The sequence below is a fragment of the Pleurodeles waltl genome, chromosome 1_1, assembly GCF_031143425.1.
Source record: "Pleurodeles waltl isolate 20211129_DDA chromosome 1_1, aPleWal1.hap1.20221129, whole genome shotgun sequence".
In the NCBI taxonomy this organism is placed as follows: Eukaryota; Metazoa; Chordata; class Amphibia; order Caudata; family Salamandridae; genus Pleurodeles; species Pleurodeles waltl.
Window position 1 is genome coordinate 403,137,811 of NC_090436.1, and position 21,425 is coordinate 403,159,235.

General features: G+C 45.2%; 1 protein-coding gene across 4 annotated transcripts in view; it reads right to left on the minus strand.

Annotated features, from left to right (window-relative positions):
* Positions 1 to 21,425, minus strand: part of IQGAP2 (IQ motif containing GTPase activating protein 2) — a 902,890-nt gene that overhangs the window by 435,830 nt on the left and 445,635 nt on the right. For all 4 annotated transcript variants that reach the window (XM_069223623.1, XM_069223606.1, XM_069223596.1 and 1 more), the window contains exon 3: positions 11,606 to 11,762. In XM_069223623.1, coding sequence (XP_069079724.1) covers positions 11,606 to 11,762 — 157 coding nt within the window. The remainder of the gene's footprint in view (positions 1 to 11,605; positions 11,763 to 21,425) is intronic.

Sequence of the window (21,425 nt, forward strand, 5' to 3'; positions counted from 1 at the left end):
GTCAGACCCTTCTGGTTGCACGGATATATATAGAGCTTATTGGTTGCCTTAAAACACACAATATCCTTGAACTAACAACTAAGCTGCAGCTTGTAATTATTTTTCTTTGATTACCGACCATGCAGTAATTCACGTTAAAATCTAAAGAATTAAAAACTGAAGGAAACGTACCTTTGAAATGTGCACAAGATAATTATTTTAAGAATAGTGGGTATTTGTGCACCTCTGAATTTGTGGTTATCAATACTACTATGTGACTCAGAGTATATTGTGTTCATTCTTGCACACTGGCATACATTTTGGAGCCAAAAACGGAGAGAAAAACAATTGGCAATAACAAATGTTCTACTAGTCTGTGTTCCAACACCTCGCCTGCCAACAACAGGATAACAGGAAAGGCCTCAAAATCTGGCATGGAGACATCAATTTTTGGCATAATAAATTGAACCCTTTCAGGAGATGGGGGTAGCTGTGGAATTCGGCACTGGGCTTGGCCACCACCCAGGGAAACTACCAATCTCAGACACCCAGTGAAGTCCAGGACAGAGTGGCCTGCATGGATCCCACTGTGTTTTCTTACTAATAATGCCCTGAAAACCTAAAACATTGCCTGTTATCAGGTATTCGCATCTTATTTCGGTGAGGTAAAATTCAAGAGTCATCCACAAAATTCCTATCACCCATTTCCACACTACCCCCAATAAAAAAAATGATTTCCTACTTTTTTGGTTGTGCCTTTTGCCTGTGACAGGAAATATCCCAAAACCTGACGTGCAGACATCAAATATTTGGCATTTAAAATAACCTTTGTGCTTGCAACCGGACCAGATCGAACAAGGGACTATAAAACCATTTTGAGTTTGGTGTCTAGAGTAGTGCTTCCCAAAAAGTTTCAGAGCCACGACACAATTTTTAGAACGACAAAGGTTCGCGACCTACTTAACTTTAATGGACGCGAGGCAGGTGATTTTTAATGTAACTAAAGCATTGTGTGGTAACGCACTGTCATTTACAGACAATACATTTTCCACTGAAATAGCTGCTAAATATGCACAGACTTACAGTTTTACTGATAAAACTATACTGCATGCACACAAATGATAATGTGTGGAAATTGGGTTTCAGTAAATGTTTATCATTTATGCATCACCCAGTAAAAGTGTTTTGATTGCTTTGATCCTATTAAAATCTTTGTTTCCATCATCTTTTGGTATCACAAAAACAATGTGCTACATTTTTGCCTTCCCAACTGATGGATGTGTACATTTTATTTACAGGTATGTACTCTTTGTTGTGTGTTATAAAAATGATATACTGTACCTTTAATTTCACACTCCCTATATTCCAGCAAGATTGTTACATAATTAACTTTACTTGTTTCCTCTGACTGCAAAGCAAGAAGAATTTAACACCACTCCCCATATCAAAAAAACATATCCAGCAATTTGTCATAAGACATAGCTAGACATTTGACCCCTGTCTCTGTAGTGCAGCATATGTGACAAGATAAAAACATAATTTAAAGGCATCATTATAGAACTATTACACGGCCCACCAATAAAAGGCTTGCAAAACACTGGTGGGTTACAAGGCACAGTTTGCAAAACACTGGGGTACACCACGTAAGGGTGCAGATTGGGAACAAACCCCGCTATCTGTTTCCCACTGAGCTGGGAGAGAGGGACAGAAAGACTATATGTAGCTTCTGGGGTGGAAGAAAGGGCCAACCCACGCCTTTTGTTACAGCCATTCAGAAATCCATGGTGTCTATTCGACAGGGGGGAAATCCCTCTACATATCATCCAGGTGGCTGATAGACTATGTGTCCCTTATGAGATGGGGGCATGGCCACATGCAAGATGCCCTGCTCCTTTTTTATTTTCTACCATGTGGAAATTCCTAGTGTCTACTGGGCTTTTTAACCTGCCCAACCCCCCAGCCCTCCCTTTGGTGGGAGAACTAAATGTGTTCAATCAAATCCATGTTATGTAGGGAAAACGGGGAATGATGCAAGATGTGCTGATTCATAAACATGGGATGGGGCGCTGCGTAGTGGCCTGTTTTTGTAAGAAACCATAAACATTCTAACCTCTAGATGGAAGTAGTTAACACATCAGTTTGGTAGGTAACATGATACCTATGAGAGAATCCTACTTTCATTACTTATACAGCGCATGCAAGGCCTGTGAACACTCTTTGGTAGCGCACCGAAGCTTTGTTTATATGGATTAGGGTTGGTTTAACCCTGAGTGCAATTTGCAGGAATGCTCTGCCGCCTCGTAAAAGTTACTGGATTGGCACTTTTCCTGACATCTCAACTGACAGACATCTGTGGGTTTTCAACAACGAATAGTTTGTTTGGAGAAATGTCAATTTCATGGCTAGCACATGACATTCTTACAGGTCCTTATTGGTTACGGACTTACTGTAGGAAGGTGTGCCATATTTCCACATTGCCTAAGGATTGGGAGGCAGCATATTTTTTATGAACTCCCCATGTTACTCAAGATGAGGGGGGTGAATATGTAGATGACCCAAGTCTCTAACATGCAAGCTAATAATTCTTTTACTTTAACATCTTTTCAAAGTCTGATGTTTGACGAAGCCAACACACACAAAAACTCTGAACACTCAACATCATCCCCACCCCTGGGCGAAAAAAAAACTTTGCTATTTAAGAAATTATTGGATAATTACTCATTAGCTCTTCTCCTCCATGAACTCATCTTCTTTTGCAATTTCAATCTCCAATGGCAGTAGGAAAAACATCTACACTGATCCCTTTTCAAATACTTTGTATATGTGACTGTTCTTCTTCAACATTGCTTACAACCCTAATGTTATTAACAAATAGTGCCTAATCAAACCTGACATCATATAACTAGGTTGATCAGATCAGAAGTTAATTTCTTGTCTCTCTGGTCCTTGCAGCTTCTCGCACCAGAAAAAAGATAATAACCATGGACTTCAAACTAGTTGAGCGATCCTCCACTGATTCCCTAGTCTCATCTACATGATTGGCCACATAAGCAGACTCGGATTCCTCCATTCTTCTGATACACTAATATATGAAAATAAACCTCTTAAATCATTGATAAACTTATCCATCCTGCACCCGGCCTTCAAAAGTCCATAAGGAGTACCAGCCAGTTCACAAACAATTAAATAGCATTAGGAAGGCTCAAGGAGTCTTGGAACAAAGTTAGAAAAAAGTCATCCATTATAAATAATCTTATAAAATTTAGGATTAAGAGGTCAACGCTCAAATACCACTTGCTTAGAGTCTAAGACTCCTTCTACGAGTCAAAGTCATTCAAAGCTATGAACTGTTCTAAGACCCTGTTTAATATTGTCAAAGATAGCCTCTCCTCAACCAATCAATCAAACAATCAAAAACATTTATAGAGCGCGCTACTCACCCGTGAGGGTCACAAGGCGCTTGTGGGGGGTGTTGGTGGGGGAGTTACTGTTCGATCAACCATGTCTTGAGGTTTTTTCTGAAGAATAGGAGGTCTTTGGTTTTGCGGAGGTTGGTGGGGAGGGAGTTCCAGGTTGTGGGGGCGAGGTAGGAGAAGGTCCTGCCTCCTGTGGTGGTTCGTTGGATGTGGGGGACTGTAGCTAGTGCGAGGTCGGCTGATCGGAGGTTGCGGGTGGGAGTGTGGAAGTTCACTCTTTCATTGAGGTAGGTCGGGCCGGTGTTGTGAAGGGATTTGTGTGCGTGGATGAGGATCTTGAAAGTGATTCTCTTGTCTATGGGGAGCCAGTGAAATGATTTGAGGTGTGGTGAGATTCGTTTGTGGTGGGGAAGGCCAAGGACGAGGCGTGCGGCTGTGTTCTGGATTCTCTGGAGTTTGCATTTGAGTTTGAGTGTGGTGCCGGCGTAGAGGGCCTTACCGTAGTCTAGTCTGCCGCTGATGAGTGCATGGGTGACTGTCTTCCTGGTCTCTGGGGGAATCCATTTGAAGGATTATTTTTTTTTAGAGTGTGGAGTGTGTGGAAGCAGGAGGAGGAGGTTAGTGCATTGATTTGCTGGGTCATGGTGAGGGAGGGGTCTTGGATGATGCTGAGGTTGCATGCGTGGCTTGCGGGGGTGGGTGCGGGGCCTAGGGCGGTGGGCCACCAGGAGTCGTCCCATATGGTTTTGGGGGGGCCGAAGATGATGATCTCGGTTTTGTTGGAGTTAAGCTTGAGGTGGTTAGTTGTCATCCAGTTGGCGGTGTCGAGGAGAGCAGCATGTAGGTTGGTTTTGGCAGTGGTGGGGTTGTGGGTGAGGGAGAGGATGAGTTGGGTGTCGTCTGTGTAGGAGAGGATAGTGATTCCGTGTGGTCGGAGGATGTTGGCTAGGGGGATCATGTAAATGTTGAAGAGTGTGAGGCTGAGGGAGGACCCTTGGGGGACTCGGCAGATGATCTTGGTAGCGGTGGAGTGGAAAGGTGGAAGGCGGACTCTTTGGGTCCAGTCGGTGAGGAAGGAGGTGAGCCAGTCTAAGGCTTTGTGGTGAATTCCTGTGTTGTGGAGGCGTGTGTGGTGGCAGACAATGTCAAAGGATGCGGAGAGGTCTAGGAGGATGAGTGCGACGGTCTCGCCTTTGTCGACTTTGGTCCTGATGTCGTCAGTGCATGCGATGAGGGCGGTTTCCGTGCTGTGGTTCTTGCGGAACCCGGATTGTGAGGGGTCAAGAGTGTTGTTTTCTTTGAGAAAGTGGGATAGGCGGGTGTTGACTAGTTTCTCGGCAACCTTGGCGGGGAAAGGGAGGAGGGAGATGGGGCGATAGTAGAAGAGGACCTCCGGGTCGGCTTTTTTTTTTTTTTTTTTTTAGGAGAGCAGTGATTTCTGCGTGCTTTTAGGGGTCTGGGTAGGTGGCAGAGTCGAAAGAGGAGTTGATTATGTTGTCGACTATGGGGGCGATGGTTGGGCTGGCTTTGTTGTAGATGCGATGAGGACAAGGGTTGGAGGGGGATCCGGAGTGGATGGAGTTCAGTTTTTTTTGGGATTCTTCGTGTGTGGTGGGGGCCCAGGTGGTGAGTGTGGTGGGGGGTTCATGAGTGGGGGTTGAGTTGGGTGAGTAAGGGGTGTGTGTGGCATGAAGCTGTTGTGGATGTCCAGGATTTTGTGGTGGAAGAGGTTGGAGAGGGCGTCACATAGGGGCTGTGTGTGTGTGGGGTCTATGTTGCTGGCTTTAGGTTTGGCTAGCTCTTTAATGATGGTGAAGAGTTCTTTGCTGTTTTGAGAGTTGTTGTCAAGGCGTCTTGTAGTGATCTCTTTTGGCGGTGCGTATGAGTTGGTGATAGGTGCGAATGGTCGTTTTGAGGGTGGAGAAGTTGGTTGTAGAGGGTTCTTGTCGCCATATTTTCTCCACTTGGCGGCATTTGCGCTTGGAGTCTTGGAGTTCGGGGGTGAACCATGGGGCATTCTTGATGTTGCGGGTGGCGATGTGTTTTCTGAGGGGGGCTAGTGTGTCTGCGCAGGTAGTGATCCATTTAGAGAGGTTGTGTGCTCCTGCGTTGGGGTCGTTGGTGTGGGGGGGGGGGGGGGGAGGTTGTGAGCCAGTTGGGAGTTCAGGCGTTCTCTGGGGATCTTGTCCCACATGCGGTAGGGTGTGTGTGTTGATGGTGGTGTGTGGGGGGTTTGGTGAAGGAGAAGTGGACGCAGTGGTGGTCAGTCCAGTGGAGTTCGGTGGTGTGGGTGTAGGCTATGTGTTGGCTTGAGGTGAAAATTGCGTTGAGCGTGTGTCCTGCTGAGTGGGTGGGTGAGGTGACCAGTTGTTTGAGTCCGAGGTTGGTGAGGTTGTCTATGAGGGAGGTTGAGTTGTGGTCTTGAAGGTTCTCCAAGTGAAAGTTGAAATCACCGAGGAGGATGTAGTCTGTGGAGGTGAGGGCGTGCGAGCTGATGGTGTCGGCGATGGTGTCGCAGAAGGTGGGGCGTGGTCCTGGTGGTCTGTAGATTAACAACAACTCCACCCTCAGAGGTACACTAATGTGCATTAGGAAGTGCATGTGTTCTGTGATGTCGATAGTGTCTTGGGAGCTGGTGGTGACTTTGATGGTGTCCCTGTGTAGGATGACGATGCCACCACCTGGCCTGTTGAGGCGGTCTTTGCATTGGAATTTATATCCCTTGGGGGTGGCGATGGCTATGTCGGGTTCCGAGGAGGGGTTGGTCCAGGTTTCCGTGAGGAAGGCGATGTCAGGTGAGTGTGATGTGATGAGGTCCCAGAGTTCGATGGCATGTTTGTGAAGGGAGCGGGTGTTGAGGAGCAGGCAGTTGAGGTGGTTGTGGTGGGTGGTGTTGGTGTGGTGCATGAGGGTGTTGTTGCAGGGTGTGTTCTGGTTGTGGGGTGGTGTGCGGCAGGGCTGGTTGGTGGGGGCAGAGCAGGTGAGTATTGCGTTGGGGGTGTTGTGTTTGTTGTCTGGGGTCGCTATGGTTGGTGTGTGGTGTGAGGGATGAGGAGCAGGAGAAATGACAGGTGTAGCAGGTGAAGGGGCCATGAGTGTGTGTGGGGCTGGAAAGGGTGCAGGTGGGGCGAGGGCCTGGGTTGAGAGAGTGGAGGGAAATTAAAACGAGATTTAATGACTTTGCAACCAATTTACTGAACAATACACTGGAAACTGAAAGAGAAGTGGACTCCATTACTCATCTGCCAATCAAAGATAGGATAAGTAATGAATGTAAAAACCTGTCCTCTTCATTACTACATTCCTCTCCATTGTGAACAAAGTGAAAACTAATACAAAACATTCATATCACTCAGCTGACCCCATTTGCCAAGGTGAATAAACTGGTCACCTGACTCACAGCACATCATCAATGCATCCATCAAACAATGATCCAAGGCAGCCATGTTCACCCTCTAAGGAAAAGTCAACTACTGATCCTGAAATAGATGACAATTATAAATCTATCACTAACTTCCTCTTCTGTCAAGGATTCTGTGGACATGGAGTTTAAGTTTTCTAATAATACACTGTATTAGCTGTTCCTCTATTTGGAGGCTTTTATTTTAGTGGTGCAAAAATATTGATGCCTGGTTTTGCTTCAAGAGTTTGCGGTGCAGTTGCGGTCATGATATTGTGAATCTACCTCTCAGTGTATGCAATGAGGACCCACAAGCCTTCACATATGCATCACTCTTTCACCATCTTTGGACTGGGCATTACTGATGCAGAACCTTCCACACCACATGTCAGTAGTTCTTCTGTTTTACATTGACATGATTCTGATGGCAATGTACAGAAAGTGTGGTGAAAGAAGATGCAGGGAAGACAGGTGAAGTAAACCAGGTAACAATGTCTTCTAAAAAAAGGAAGACATTCACACAGGCAATCAGCCCTTTGCAGACATCATGAACAAAATGAGCTACAAAACACTGACAGATCTTTTTCCAGTGCTCAAAGGAAGGCACAGTAGTGGACATGTTCAAACTGAGGTGAACTCATTTGCCTCCTGATCTCTGACTGTTGTTGCTTTAAGGTTTAAAAGCATGCTTTGAACTTTATGTAACCAGTGCTGCATGATTTGCCGAATTCCCTAGGCTGGCACATATTTCTATTAAATATGTCTTCTACAACATCTTCTTGACTTGAAAGATGCTACAAACGTTTCTTAAAACAATATTAACTACATCCTTACCCACCTTCTAAGCTGCTTTGGTATGGGCTGACGTGTATTTAGAAATAACTGCTTGTGTGACAGAAACATTAACATTATGTGAATAATGGGAACTGAGATGGCGTTGCACTTATGTATGTAAAATCGTTCTTGCAGAAGTGAAGGAATGCATGTGAAAGGAAATATGAGTATCCAATCCCTGCTGTTGATCAAGAGAAGCATTGTTCAACTCTGCAACATGTCAAGAAATATATATATCTTTGTTAATAAATATAACAATCAAAATAATTATAAAAGCACTCTTAGGGAAAGAGCAGGGCTGGCGTTCAAGATTGAAAGCGAGAGAGACTACTACAGTGGCTTCTGCTTTGGGCCACTGCTCCTTCTACCGCTGCTGCTGTCGGAGCTGAGCACCACAGGTGACCAGAGATCATCATATAGCAACCTAGCTATAGAAATACAGAGATTATATTTTAGTATAACAGCACTGAGCTAACTGCACTAGCTAAGGAGATCAGGTTTGAGTGTAGAAAACTTCGTGAGAGCCACTCAGCTTCAGAGCTATTAGATACAACCCAAGTTATTCATCCCACTGCAGATGTGTATTGTGGCAGAGAGAGAGTCAACTAATTGTTTCAGAACAGTGCGATAGCTGTAAGCACAAGACAGATAAATGTGGGAATTACAGTTAATGTAGCAGACTGAATGTTCTTTCCTAACTTTCCCAGACTCTGAGACAGTAATCCTTGATTTATTGCATTCTGTAAAACAGGGACGGACAGAGTAGGGACAGATTCAGGACACACTTCATGGGTGTTTTTTTGTAACCTTTGCCTTGAATATTAACATATATCCATTCATTAAAACAAATAATTCAAATAACTAAAACTCTCTTTATTGACTCTAGAAAACTGACTTAATAAATAAGCATTGTATTTTAAAATTATTGTTTGCAGCTTATTACATTTCTTACAGCTACTCTCAGATAAAGATACATAATGAGGGTCCAGGCAAGACAATAAGTAGCAACAGGGAAAATGAACAATTGGTAAATTAAACTGTAATTGTCTATTAAGTGAAGGGGCATGCTTCACATCAAGTGAGGAGCCTGCTTCTTTCCCTCCGTCAGTAGTTCCACCGCTGCTAGCTCACACCCTGCCTCTGCTCATCCCAAGCACAAGACAGTGATCCTACCTACAGTATGTCATTGGGTGTGGGTAATGTGCAGGAATGCAAAAAATAAAAAAGTGCTGGCAACCTATGCGAAGAACTGCAATGAGTCTCAAGGCCATTTCTCACCCAGGTCCAGCTTACCTGCACTTCTGGATCCAATGCACACCTGTACCTTATGCCTCTTATGATCAGAAGTGAACATGAACAAGCAGTCGTCCACATAGCATCATCTATATAAAGGCTTCAATGCCTAAAAACCAGCACACCCCATGGGATCTACAGCAGGATCATCCCAAAACCCTTCAACAGGAAAAATCTAGAGGAAAACCTTAAAGATTTTGCGGTTCAAAGACCTGAAAAGTCTACTCCAAAGTCTAAGGCAACAACAGGACTACCTTAAGTTCAGAAGAGCACCGAAAACAGTGTAGTTCTACTGCATACCCTGCATTCACAACCCTCCCCCTCAAAATTGCTTGATCACCCAACTTTGAGTTGACAGTGACCTTTGGATTGAATTTCCTTCCAACCGACACACTCTTGCTTGCCCAGGTCATACTCCAATTCCAACAAGAATTGGAATGTTATTCATTAAGAGGGGTACTCCTTCTCCATGTCCTCAGTACCCTTCCCCAGGCACTGTGAAATGGCTTCTAGCAGAATATAGAGTGACATGCAAATTACTAATAAGAAAATAAATACTGAGCAAAGGAAACTTTCAGTTGAAATGAATAGATGACAAAGAAGCTAGGGAAACACTCACTCCACAACAATGGACATATTTAAATGTTTTAAAGACACTGTCGGCTGCCTAGATTTTAATATTAAAAGCATCCCCCACCTTCTGAGCTATGCATACTAAACTTTATTATACCAAATAGGCCAATCATCAATCTACCACATTCTTCATTCTAAGAGAATGCACCCTGGATGATGACTCTGCAAATTACTCCAGATCCATCTCTTGAACTATCCAACAAACTACATAAATTCTACTGTAATGCATCCTGTCTCACTGCAATATTCCAATTCTTAACAACTGCAACCTCGAACAAGCCTTCCTTCCATCTCTCCTACTTCCACCAGTTGATACAAATAAACCTACTAAATGGTCAACAAGCGCTCAGCACAGCATACTAAAACATCACAATTAAAGAACATGTATTGAAACAGACTGCATCACACCCCTTTTGAATGAGAAGAGGACCTCTCCCGCTGAAGATGGGTCAGCATGCGGACACATTCACATCAACTTGCCTTCTACTCAACCTCCTATAATCTTCTATGCAAATCACCCAACACAGCAAATGTCCTAGATCTAATTGCAACAGCTGCCAACACAACCAACCTTGAATACTTTGTCAAACTAGACTGGTCTGACGAAGCAATTATTTCATTTAAGGGCTACCTTAAGCTGTGTGAAACAAGCGTTAGCTCAACCATTCCAAAACTGTCAGGAGTTCCCCCAATAAAATATCTCATAAGAGATTTGGTGCACTGTCCCCACGTATCCCAGATACCAATAGAAATGTTGCTATTTGCTACAATGAAAAACGCTAACCCTGAACAATGAGCTTGTTCCCCTTACTTTAAATATGATTACGCCATTGGTGCTTGAAGATTCAAACATCAGCAAACATGTTAGAGATAAAAACAACATGGAGGAAGCATCAAACCTACAATTACTTTTCAGCCGAGAAATTTACAAAGACCGGGCTGTCCACAAATTCAAGACCAAACCTTCATAGAACAGATCAGCTCTATATTGAAACATCCTGGAATTAGTTTCCAAATTGTTAGGAACTGTAAAAAGCACACCCTAAATTATTTAATTCCAATATATTGTATTATACTGTATTTGTATAGCGCCTCATACCCCTTATGTTGGCCACCCAATTGCATTAATGGATGGGCAACACACTACTCTGTGGAGAAGTGTAAGGGTGTTGTATTGACTTTGTTAACTGTTTTGTTGTCTTAAGTCAGTGACCTGAGTGGTGAACGTATAGCATTTTTTTGTCACAGTGCTTAGTGATGAGATGGAGGCTGGGTATGTGAGAAATAATGAATAATCAGGTTATGTTACCTGGACATAGATTACTCTGTACTCCAAGGTTGAGATTCTAGTGCTCACTAAAGATTTTCAATCCACCTCCTAAGCTGTATATACAGGATTTAGGCTAACTAAACCATAAAATGTGTGGGTATCTGATGATCTAGGGTATTGAAAGAACAGAGATTAGTCTGGATGGTCACCATTTATATTAAATCTCTTGTCTCTGGTTGTACGTGGAGGCATCATGAATATCCACTAACCCACCTTTTTGATTCATCTGCACACGCAGATTTGTTGCAAATACCTTGTCGACAACCAAACATAACACAAGCAGACATCGCTTACTGAAAAGCATTAGGATACATGTGCAGTCAAACTATTGTGCAAACCATGTGGAAATCAGTCTTGTTGACTTTAAAATCACAATAGTAATAATTACGTATGATCATTGAACTTTTCATCCAATATCTTTGCCCAAAATTAACTGGCATTTAGTTCATTTGCACAGGTACTAACTAATTTAAGACACACATTACGCACTGTTCCAATTGTAGATGAATTACATTTTGTAGGGAACATTTTTAAACATGTGTTAATGTATTAATTATATCCTTAAAAGCAATCCTCTGTTTTAACCAAACATACCAATTAACACAGGTTATAAAATACCACTGAAACTACCATTAGATCGTTAACTAAAAATTCATGTCAACCAAACACATCACAGCATCCTGGATTTCCATATGAAAATTCTACCAAAAACCAAATTACCTTATATCGTATTTGCTCCACATCATAGATTTTTTTTTCAGAAATCATTTTCGGGGCAAAGAACTTGCCCAACTTAACTAGGTAAACTCCATTTCGTAGGCCTTCTTCTAGTTCAGTGGTGGGTGGCAGTTCTTCAGCTAAGCAGGCTTCTATCCATCTACAAGAAAAAATAAATGTTTTATTGTAGTTCAAACCACACAGTCAACATCTGATGCCTCCATTAGTAGTCATATCCCCTTTTCCAAGAACCCCAAATCTTATTTTATAGCTCCTTTGGAGAATATCCCTAGGTGGTACAAAAGACTATAAAATTAAAGATTTAACTCTGTATTAAAAATAGTTTATTAAAGACTAGAGATGTTAAAATACTGGCATGATGAGAAGACACTTGTATATGCAAACAAGCACTGGCGAAGCCAATGTGTCTTGCCTTTGGGACCTACTGGATTTGCCAATGGTTCTAGCCATGCTGTACAGCTTCCTGGGTACTGTGAAGCAAGTCTTTTAAAATAGAAAAAAGCTCGACGTGGCCAGCTGTGTCATTTTGTAGGCACACACAAACCATTATATCACCTACAAGATGACAGAAGCATTTTTTGTGTTTTCAGATCAGAGTTGGATTGGTAAACATGACAAAAGTAACATGGGTGGCAAAAATAACATGGGGGGAAGCAGCACAGAGGGGATGCATTAAGTAACACAAGGCACAAATGGTGAGAAGCAACAAGGAGGGTGTGGGGAAGGAACATGGGGGGGAACAAAGAAGACGGCGAGAGAAGCACATAGCTAAACAACCACTGGCAAAGCCCATATGCCTCACTTATACAAGAGCTACTGGCTTTGGCAACATATTTTTGCCATTTTGTACACCAGTGTGGCTGCTGTTCAAGATGGCTAAAAAGTTATCAGCATGGAGTGTTGCAGAGTGGACTGGGAGAAGGAGAGTGTCAGAGTGGATTTGTTGGAGTAGAGGGTTATAGATTGGATAACAGAAGTAGAGTGTCAGAGTTGAGTAGATGGGAGTAAAGTTCAGTGGCACAGAGTGTCATAGATTGCAGTGTTGTGGAATGGCGCAGAGTGGATTGAGGTAGTGTGGTGAACTGGATTGAAGTACAGTGGGTGGCCTGAATGTGGTGGATTAGATTGGAGTGGGGTGGACTGAAATGGGATGAGGTGAATTGGACTGGGGTGGATTGGAGTGGGGTGGATTAGATTGGATTAGGGTGGGTGGATTGGATTGGAGTAATAGGACTAGGTTGTGGTGAATTGGACTGGTGTGGGGGGGAATCAGGTGGGGTAGCTAAAGTGGGGTGAATTGGAGTGGAGTGGGTTAGACTGGACTGGAGTGGGGTGAATTGTATTGTGGTGGGGTGGAGTGGACTCGAGTGGGATGGATTACACTGGAGTGGGGTGGATTGTATTGGAGTAAGGTGGATTTGACTGGAGTGGTTTGGATTGTATTGGAGTGGGTTGGACTATATTGGGTTGAGTTGGATTGTATTGGGATAGGGTGAGGTGGTTTGGAGAGGGGTGAGGTGAGGTGTATTGGATTGGAGTGGGGTAGGTTGTATTGGGCTGGATTGGAGTGGAGTGAACTGTGGTGTACTGGATTGGTGTGGGATGGATTGGGATGGTGTGAGGTCGACTGGATTGGAGTGGGGTGAGGTGGATTGGAGTGAGGTGAGGTGGAATGGATTGGGTGAAGTAGCATGGACTGGGGTGAGGTGGATTGGATTGGGGTGAGGTGGATTGGAGTGGGGTGGATTAGAGTCGGACAGATTGTTTTGGAATGGAGTGGGCATATTGTCTTGGAATGGAGTGGGCAGATTGTTTTGGATTGGAGTGGGGCAGGTTGTCTTGGACTGGAGTGGGGCAGGTTGTCTTGGACTGGAATGGGGCAGGTTGTCTTGGACTGGAATGGGGCAGGTTGTCTTGGACTGGAATGGGGCAGGTTGTCTTGGACTCGAATGGGGCAGGTTGTCTTGGACTCGAATGGGGCAGACTGGAGTGGGGCATATTGGAGTGGAGTGGTTTGGGAGGATTGAGTGTGGTGAATTGGACTGGAGTGAATTGGTTTGTGGTGAGTGGTTTGGATTGGAGTAGGGTGGAGTAGACTGATCTGGGGTGGTTTGGATTGAGTGGTGTGGGTTGGTGTGGAGTGAGGCGAGGGCGATTGGCATGGATTAGAGTGGGGGATGGGATTGGGGTGGTTTGGGAAGTAAAGCAGATTGTTTTGGATTGTAAGGGTTCAGACTCAAGCAGGGTTGGGTTGGGAGGATTGGAGTGGATTGGATTGGATTGTGATGGGGTGGATTAGATCGGTCTGTGGTAGATTGGATTGAGCGGGGTGGATTGAGCGGGGTAAATTGAAGGAGTAGGGTGGATTGGTGTGCGGTGGGTGGATTGGAATGGATTGGAGTAGGGTGCATTGGATTGAGTGGGGTGCAGTGCACAAGTATGTGTTAAAGCATAGTTTGGAAAATAACATATAAGAAAAACAATGCTGCTTTGCAATATTTAGGAAAAGATAATCTTCATCTTTTGCGAACAGCACCCACAAGCAAAAACAAAAGAAAACATGAGTGCTAAATGAGAAAAGAAGACAAAATAAAAGGAAGTTACCTATAGAAAATAAAATTTAGCAATTTTGGTTGTTCTACTGGGCACGTTTTTGCCCGTCAAACACCTTCCGTTTGCATGGTACTAGAAGTTTAAAAGAACACGCTAGTACCTCAATCCTGTTGGGAGCAGTGGACGGCAATGATTAAGTTTAATCAATCATTGCTTGGTCCCTGCCTCACAGAAAGGAACGTAAATGGTGCTAGGCCTGCGGTGACCAATTACAAGGCTATAAAGAAGTGCACCATGCAAGCCAACAAATAAGTAACAGGCAGGCTCCAAGCCCTTCAGGCTCCAAGTCCTTTTTGTTAACAATAGTGTCTCACTAGCGCATGCTATCGTAGGCTCAAACCTGAAAATAAGGAGGACGAGTCTGCACCTGTCTTCTTAGCACTGATTTAACCACCTCTGAAGCCAGGGTTCACAAAAGAAGTGCCAGGAGTCGCAGTCAGCAAGCCAGGGGTCACAGCTGTGATCTCAGGCAACCCCTAAATGACATCCATGCCTCTCATACCTCTGAAAAGCCAGTAACACCTGTAACACATCATACAATCCCAACTGCCAAACTTTGCATGGAAAACCGTGGTGCATACCACACATAAATCAGCCAGAGAACATTATTTTATTTTTATTATTTCCTCACAGTTGTTGGACGTTTCAAATAGGAATCATGTTTTCCAAACTATTCCAAACATGTGGACTGTATAAAGACGAAAGTTTGGGAGGAGTTTCTTGGCTGAGTGAGAAGCAAAACCTCTACTCTCTTACACCAAAAATATCATCCTGTGTATTTTTCTCAAATATAATATTGTTGCATTTCAGCTCAATTCATAATGTCTGCTGGTGTTGTTACATATGTATTCTGAAAAAACAAAGGTTACAGGGACGTTATTGTTCGGTTCTGAATTTACTTGCACAAAAGCTTAGTAATTCAGCAGTTATAGTTAGAGTTATTTCAAATAACTATAACTCGCCCCCAAAGGTAACTATAACTCGCACCCTCGCCATGCACAGTTTTCTGATCAATAATTTTATTGCGAAAGTTGCAGTGATGATAATAAAGATGCCATAGAAGGTGTCATCAGTGATATCAAATGTGGAGTAATTAGCTGTGCATGGCGAAGGCGTGAATTATAGTTACCTTAGGGCGCGAGTTATAATACAACGGGTGATACCCTACAAATGCTGGTGAGTTGCCACGTATGAAGTGGGAGGTTTTAATCCGTAATATAAATTGCTGTAGACAGTGCTTAATTTGAAAATAAAAATGTGCCGGTGCCCAAACCTCTCCTCTGAAACACTTGAATGCTGCAATTAAATGTGCCAACAACAGAATACTGAGGCAGCGTAATCATCAACCCATTCCGGGCCTCTGTAATCCATTTACCACCCTCCCCGCGCCCCTTCAGCTCACTCTTGCAGCTTTCTGCTTTCTCCTTTCTCCCTTTGTGACGCTTTTCTGTTTTTCTCTTTCCCCATCTTTCCCATATTTGTCTTTTGCTCGCAGTAAATGCTTGAGGCAGAAAAATAAGTGCTGTCCCTCAAACATCAGTGCCGGTGCCCCGTACTGGAAACAATTGGTTCAAATTAAGCACTGGCTGTAGAGTACATCGTGCATTGTGTAAGGTCCATTTAGTCCAGGAACATTAGACAATTTGCCCATCATCAATAGAAATGGAATATTAACAGTAACAGCTAAATGAATTTGTAACGTGTCAAGCAGAAAAGTGACTGGATCGCAACGAGAACAATAACCACTTCCTTTAGAGCTACTTTGCCAAACCTTGAAATAACAGAGTAAAAAGCGAATCAGTGAAGTCCTCTGTAGTCGGCGAGAAGGGCATTATTCAGTAAAAGACGAGCAAAGCAACAGGGCTGGCTCTAGGGTGGAGAGATGTACCACTGCTCCAGGCTCTGTCTTAGAGAAGCGCCAAAGCATCTGCTGCAGCATTCCTTGCCTCTAGCTTTTTTTGTGCACCCAAAAAAATTTCAAGACAACGCTGGTGATTAATGGACCTGCTGGAGAGAGAGCGGAGTTTTGTCTAGTGGAAGTTTTGACTCATCATAAAGTAGCGCAGAGGGTTAATATGGCAGCTGCAAAGCACATGCACCAAGCAGATCACAGAATTACATGTAATGTAAATAGATCAGTGGGTTATTGCTCTTGTCAGAGAGATCCTTTCAGTTACTTGAAGTTTACAAGTTGAAATCCTAATACAGGATAGTGAGCTATTGTAGGAGGCTGGCCTGGCTTGTAGTGAGTACCCAGGGGTACTTACACCTTGCACCAGGTCCAGTTATCCCTTATTAGTGTATAGGGTGTCTAGCAGCTTAGGCTGATAGAAAAGGTAGCTTAGCAGAGCAGCTTAGGCTGAACTAGGAGACGAGTGAAGCTCCTACAGTACCACTAGTGTCATATGCACAATATCATAAGAAAACACAATACACAGATATACTAAAAATAAAGGTACTTTATTTTTATGACAATATGCCAAAAGTATCTCAGTGAGTACCCTCAGTATGAGGATAGCAAACATACACAAGATATATGTACACAATACCAAAATATGCAGTAATAGCAATAGAAAACCGTGCAAACAATGTATAGTCACAATAGAATGCAATGGGGGCACATAGGGATAGGTGCAACACAAACCATATACTCTAGAAGTGGAATGCGAACCACGAATGGACCCCAAACCTATGTGACCTTGTAGAGCATGGGTACTCACAAACTTTTTCTCTGGGGCAAAAATTGCAGTATGGTTTGCGGCCGAGGGCCGCACTGAAGTGACAGCGGGGGGCGGGGCTTAGAGGGGGCAGGGCTTAGAGGGGGAACAACCACCCCACCCCCTTTTTCAAAACAATGCCCCTACCCCAGTAACACACACAGCGCGCACACACACAGCGCCATCTGCTCTCACCCCTACCCCAGTAACACACACAGCACCATCTGCTCTCACCCCTACCCCAGTAACACACACTGCGCCATCTGCACACAGCGCCATCTGCTCTCACCCCTACCCCAGTAACACACACTGCGCCATCTGCACACAGCGCCATCTGCTCCCACCCCTACCCCAGTAACACACACACACAGCGCACACACACAGCGCCATCTGCTCTCACCCCTACCCCAGTAACGCACACACACAGCGCCATCTGCTCTCACCCCTACCCCAGTAACACACACAGCGCGCACACATACAGCGCCATCTGCTTTCACCCCTACCCCAGTAACACACACAGCGCGCACACACACAGCGCCATCTGCTCTCACCCCTACCCCAGTAACACACACAGCGCCATCTGCTCTCACCCCTACCCCAGTAACACACACTGCACCATCTGCACACAGCGCCATCTGCTCTCACCCCTACCCCAGTAACACACACTGCGCCATCTGCACACAGCGCCATCTGCTCTCACCCCTACCCCAGTAACACACACTGCGCCATCTGCACACAGCGCCATCTGCTCCCACCCCTACCCCAGTAACACACACACACAGCGCACACACACAGCGCCATCTGCTCTCACCCCTACCCCAGTAACACACACCGCGCGCACACACACAGCGCCATCTGCTCTCACCCCTACCCCAGTAACACACACAGCGCGCACACACACAGCGCCATCTGCTCTCACCCCTACCCCAGTAACACACAGCGCGCACACACACAGCGCCATCTGCTCTCACCCCTACCCCAGTAACACACACAGCGCGCACACACACAGCGCCATCTGCTCTCACCCCTACTCCAGTAACACACACAGCACGCACACATACAGCGCCATCTGCGCTCACCCCTACCCCAGTAACACACACAGCGCGCACACACACAGCGCCATCTGCTCTCACCCCTACCCCAGTAACACACACACACAGCGCACACACACAGCGCAATCTGCTCTCACGCCTACGCCAGTAACACACACTACATTAAAAACAAATAAATAAATAACCAAAGAGCCTTACCTGACTCAAAGCACTGTAAAGATGCCACAAATGTGGAACAGCAGGCAGGCAGGCGGGCAGCAGACGTGGAGCCGGTGACAGGAAGCAGACGACCAAAGCCCCATAAAAGTTAGCTGCAAGCGCTGACTTTTATGGGGCTTTGGCTTCCAGGATCGTCAGGGCAACGCCATAAACAATGCCCGCCGTATGTAAACATAGAGGAGGGCCGCGGGAGCAAGCTCCCGCGGCCCTCTTCTATGTTTACATACTGCTGCCATTATGATGTGGCGTTTGGTGTGCGTCTCGCGGGCCGCCAAGCTAGGTCCGTGGGGCCGCTGGCAGCCCGCGGGCCGTACTTTGAGTACCGTTGTTGTAGAGGGTCGCTGGGAATGTAAGAAAACAGTGAGGGTTAGAAAAATAGCCCACCCCAAGACCCTGAAAAGTGGGTGCAAAGTGCACCTAAGTTCCCCAAAGAGCACAGAAGTCGTGATAGGGGAATTCTGCAAGAAAGACCAACACCAGCAATGCAACAACGATGGATTTCCAGACAAGAGTACCTGTGGAACAAGGGGACCAAGTCCAAGAGTCACGATCAAGTCGGGAGTGGGCAGAGCCCAGGAAATGTCAGCTGCGGGTGCAAAGAAGCTGCCACCGGATGGTAGAAGCTGTGGATTCTGCAAGAACGACAAGGGCTAGAAACTTCCCCTTTGGAGGATGGATGTCCCACGTCGTGAAGAAGCTTGCAGAGGTGTTTTCATGCAAAAAGACCGCAAATAAGCCTTGCTAGCTGCAAGGGTCGCGGTTAAGGTTTTTGGATGCTGCTGTGGCCCAGGAGGGACCAGGATGTCGCCAATTGCGTGAGGAGACAGAGGGGGCGTCCAGCAAGACAAAGAGCCCACTCAGAAGCAAGCAGCACCCGCAGAAGTGCCGGAACAAGCACTACGAAGTGGAGTGAACCGGAGCTCACCCGAAGTCACAAAGGAAGGTCCCACGACGCCGGAGGACAACTCAGGAGGTCGTGCACTGCAGGTTAGAGTGCCGGGGACCCAGGCTTGGCTGTGCACAAAGGAAATCCTGGAAGAGTGCACTGGAGCTGGAGCAGCTGCAAATCACGCGGTTCCCAGCAATGCAGTCTAGCGTGGGGAGGCAAGGACTTACCTCCACCAAACTTGGACTGAAGAGTCACTGGACTGTGGGAGTCACTTGGACAGAGTTGCTGAGTTCAAGGGACCTCGCTCGTCATGCTGAGAGGAGACCCAGAGGACTGGTGATGCAGTTCTTTGGTGCCTGCGGTTGCAGGGGGAAGATTCCGTCGACCCACGGGAGATTTCTTCGGAGCTTCTAGTGCAGAGAGGAGGCAGACTACCCCCACAGCATGCACCACCAGGAAAACAGTTGAGAAGGCGGCAGGATCAGCGTTACAAGGTCGCAGTAGTCGTCTTTGCTACTTTGTTGCAGTTTTGCAGGCTTCCAGCGCGGTCAGCAGTCGATTCCTTAGCAGAAGGTGAAGAGAGAGATGCAGAGGAACTCTGATGAGCTCTTGCATTCGTTATCTAAAGAATTCCCCAAAGCAGAGACCCTAAATAGCCAGAAAAGGAGGTTTGGCTACTTAGGAGAGAGGATTGGCTAGCAACACCTGGAGGACCCTATCAGAAGGAGTCTATGACGTCACCTGCTGGCCCTGGCCACTCAGAGCAGTCCAGTGTGCCAGCAGCACCTCTGTTTCCAAGATGGCAGAGGTCTGGAGCACACTGGAGGAGCTCTGGGCACCTCCCAGGGGAGGTGAAGGTCAGGGGAGTGGTCACTCCCCTTCCCTTTGTCCAGTTTTGCGCCAGAGCAGGGCTGGGGGATCCCTGAACCAGTGTAGACTGGCTTATGCAGAAATGGGCACCATCTGTGCCCATGAAAGCATTTCCAGAGGCTGGGGGAGGCTACTCCTCCCCAGCCCTAACACCTTTTTCCAAAGGGAGAGGGTGTAACACCCTCTCTCTGAGGACGTTCTTTGTTCTGCCTTCCTGGGCCAAGCCTGGCTGGACCCCAGGAGGGCAGAAACCTGTCTGAGGGGTTGGCAGCAGCAGCAGCTGCAGTGAAACCCCGGGAAAGGTAGTTTGGCAGTACCCAGGTCTGTGCTAGAGACCCGTGGGATCATGGGATTTCATATGTTAATTTCTTATTCAACATAATTCGTGAAATCTGGTGGCCACTCTCCGAGGTCACAATTTCAAACGTGCACATTATTTTTCTACATTAATCATTTTCTACCAATTTCATTACTCAAAATACATAAACATTCATTAATAATTTCTATTTAAGACATTTGCGTTAACAATCCCTCCTCTGATGACTAAATATGTCATCACACTACTTCCCCATCAACAGTTTCATAATTCGGTCTCCTCAGCATTTTGTCTTCTTCTCAAATCTTCCCTATAGATTCCTTCCCGGTTTCGTTCTTCCCTCCTCAGATTATTTTTTAGACCTTTTCAATTTAATCTTTTGACATAATTTACATAATCCCCATATTCCTAATATACAAGCTATTACAATCAATATTCCCTGTATGATTTTTAATAATACTCCATTCCAAATATTACTAAGCCAATTCCCCACTGAAGAAAATCCCTTTTTAACTTTTTCCCAACCACCTGGTTCTTTCAATTCCTTCAAATCACTACTTAAGTTAGTCAGGTTAATAAGTAAGTCTCTTATCTCTTTACTGTTATTTGGTATGTACAAGCAGCAATGCCTGGAGTTAACTCTTTTACAGACTTCGCCGTCATTCGCTAGAAGGATGTCTAAAGCAAGGCGATTTTGAAGAGTCATAGCTCTATCCTCAGCCAATTCAGCATCTATCAGGAATATTGCACCTGTAAAATTTGTCAGCATGTTATCCACAATGGCAGAAAACTTCTGTATCTTAATTGAGTTCAGGATGACTCCCAGTGAAGGAATCACTGCACCAAATATATCTCCCACTACTGCAGAAGAGGATTCCCTCCTCTGTCTCTTATGATGTAATTCAGTCGATTTCGGAAACTTTTTCAAGTCATCTATCTGGTAAATCTTTGGGAATACTATCCCCAAATAACATGTCCCATACCATCCTCTTTGAAGACGGTAATAAGCATTAAGTCCACAAATATAAGAGATCCCCGGAACTGCAGGGTCCTGACCATTCAACATAAAAGTCAATTTACTCTGAAACAAAAACACATGCCTTCATTCACTCGTACCCACAAATAA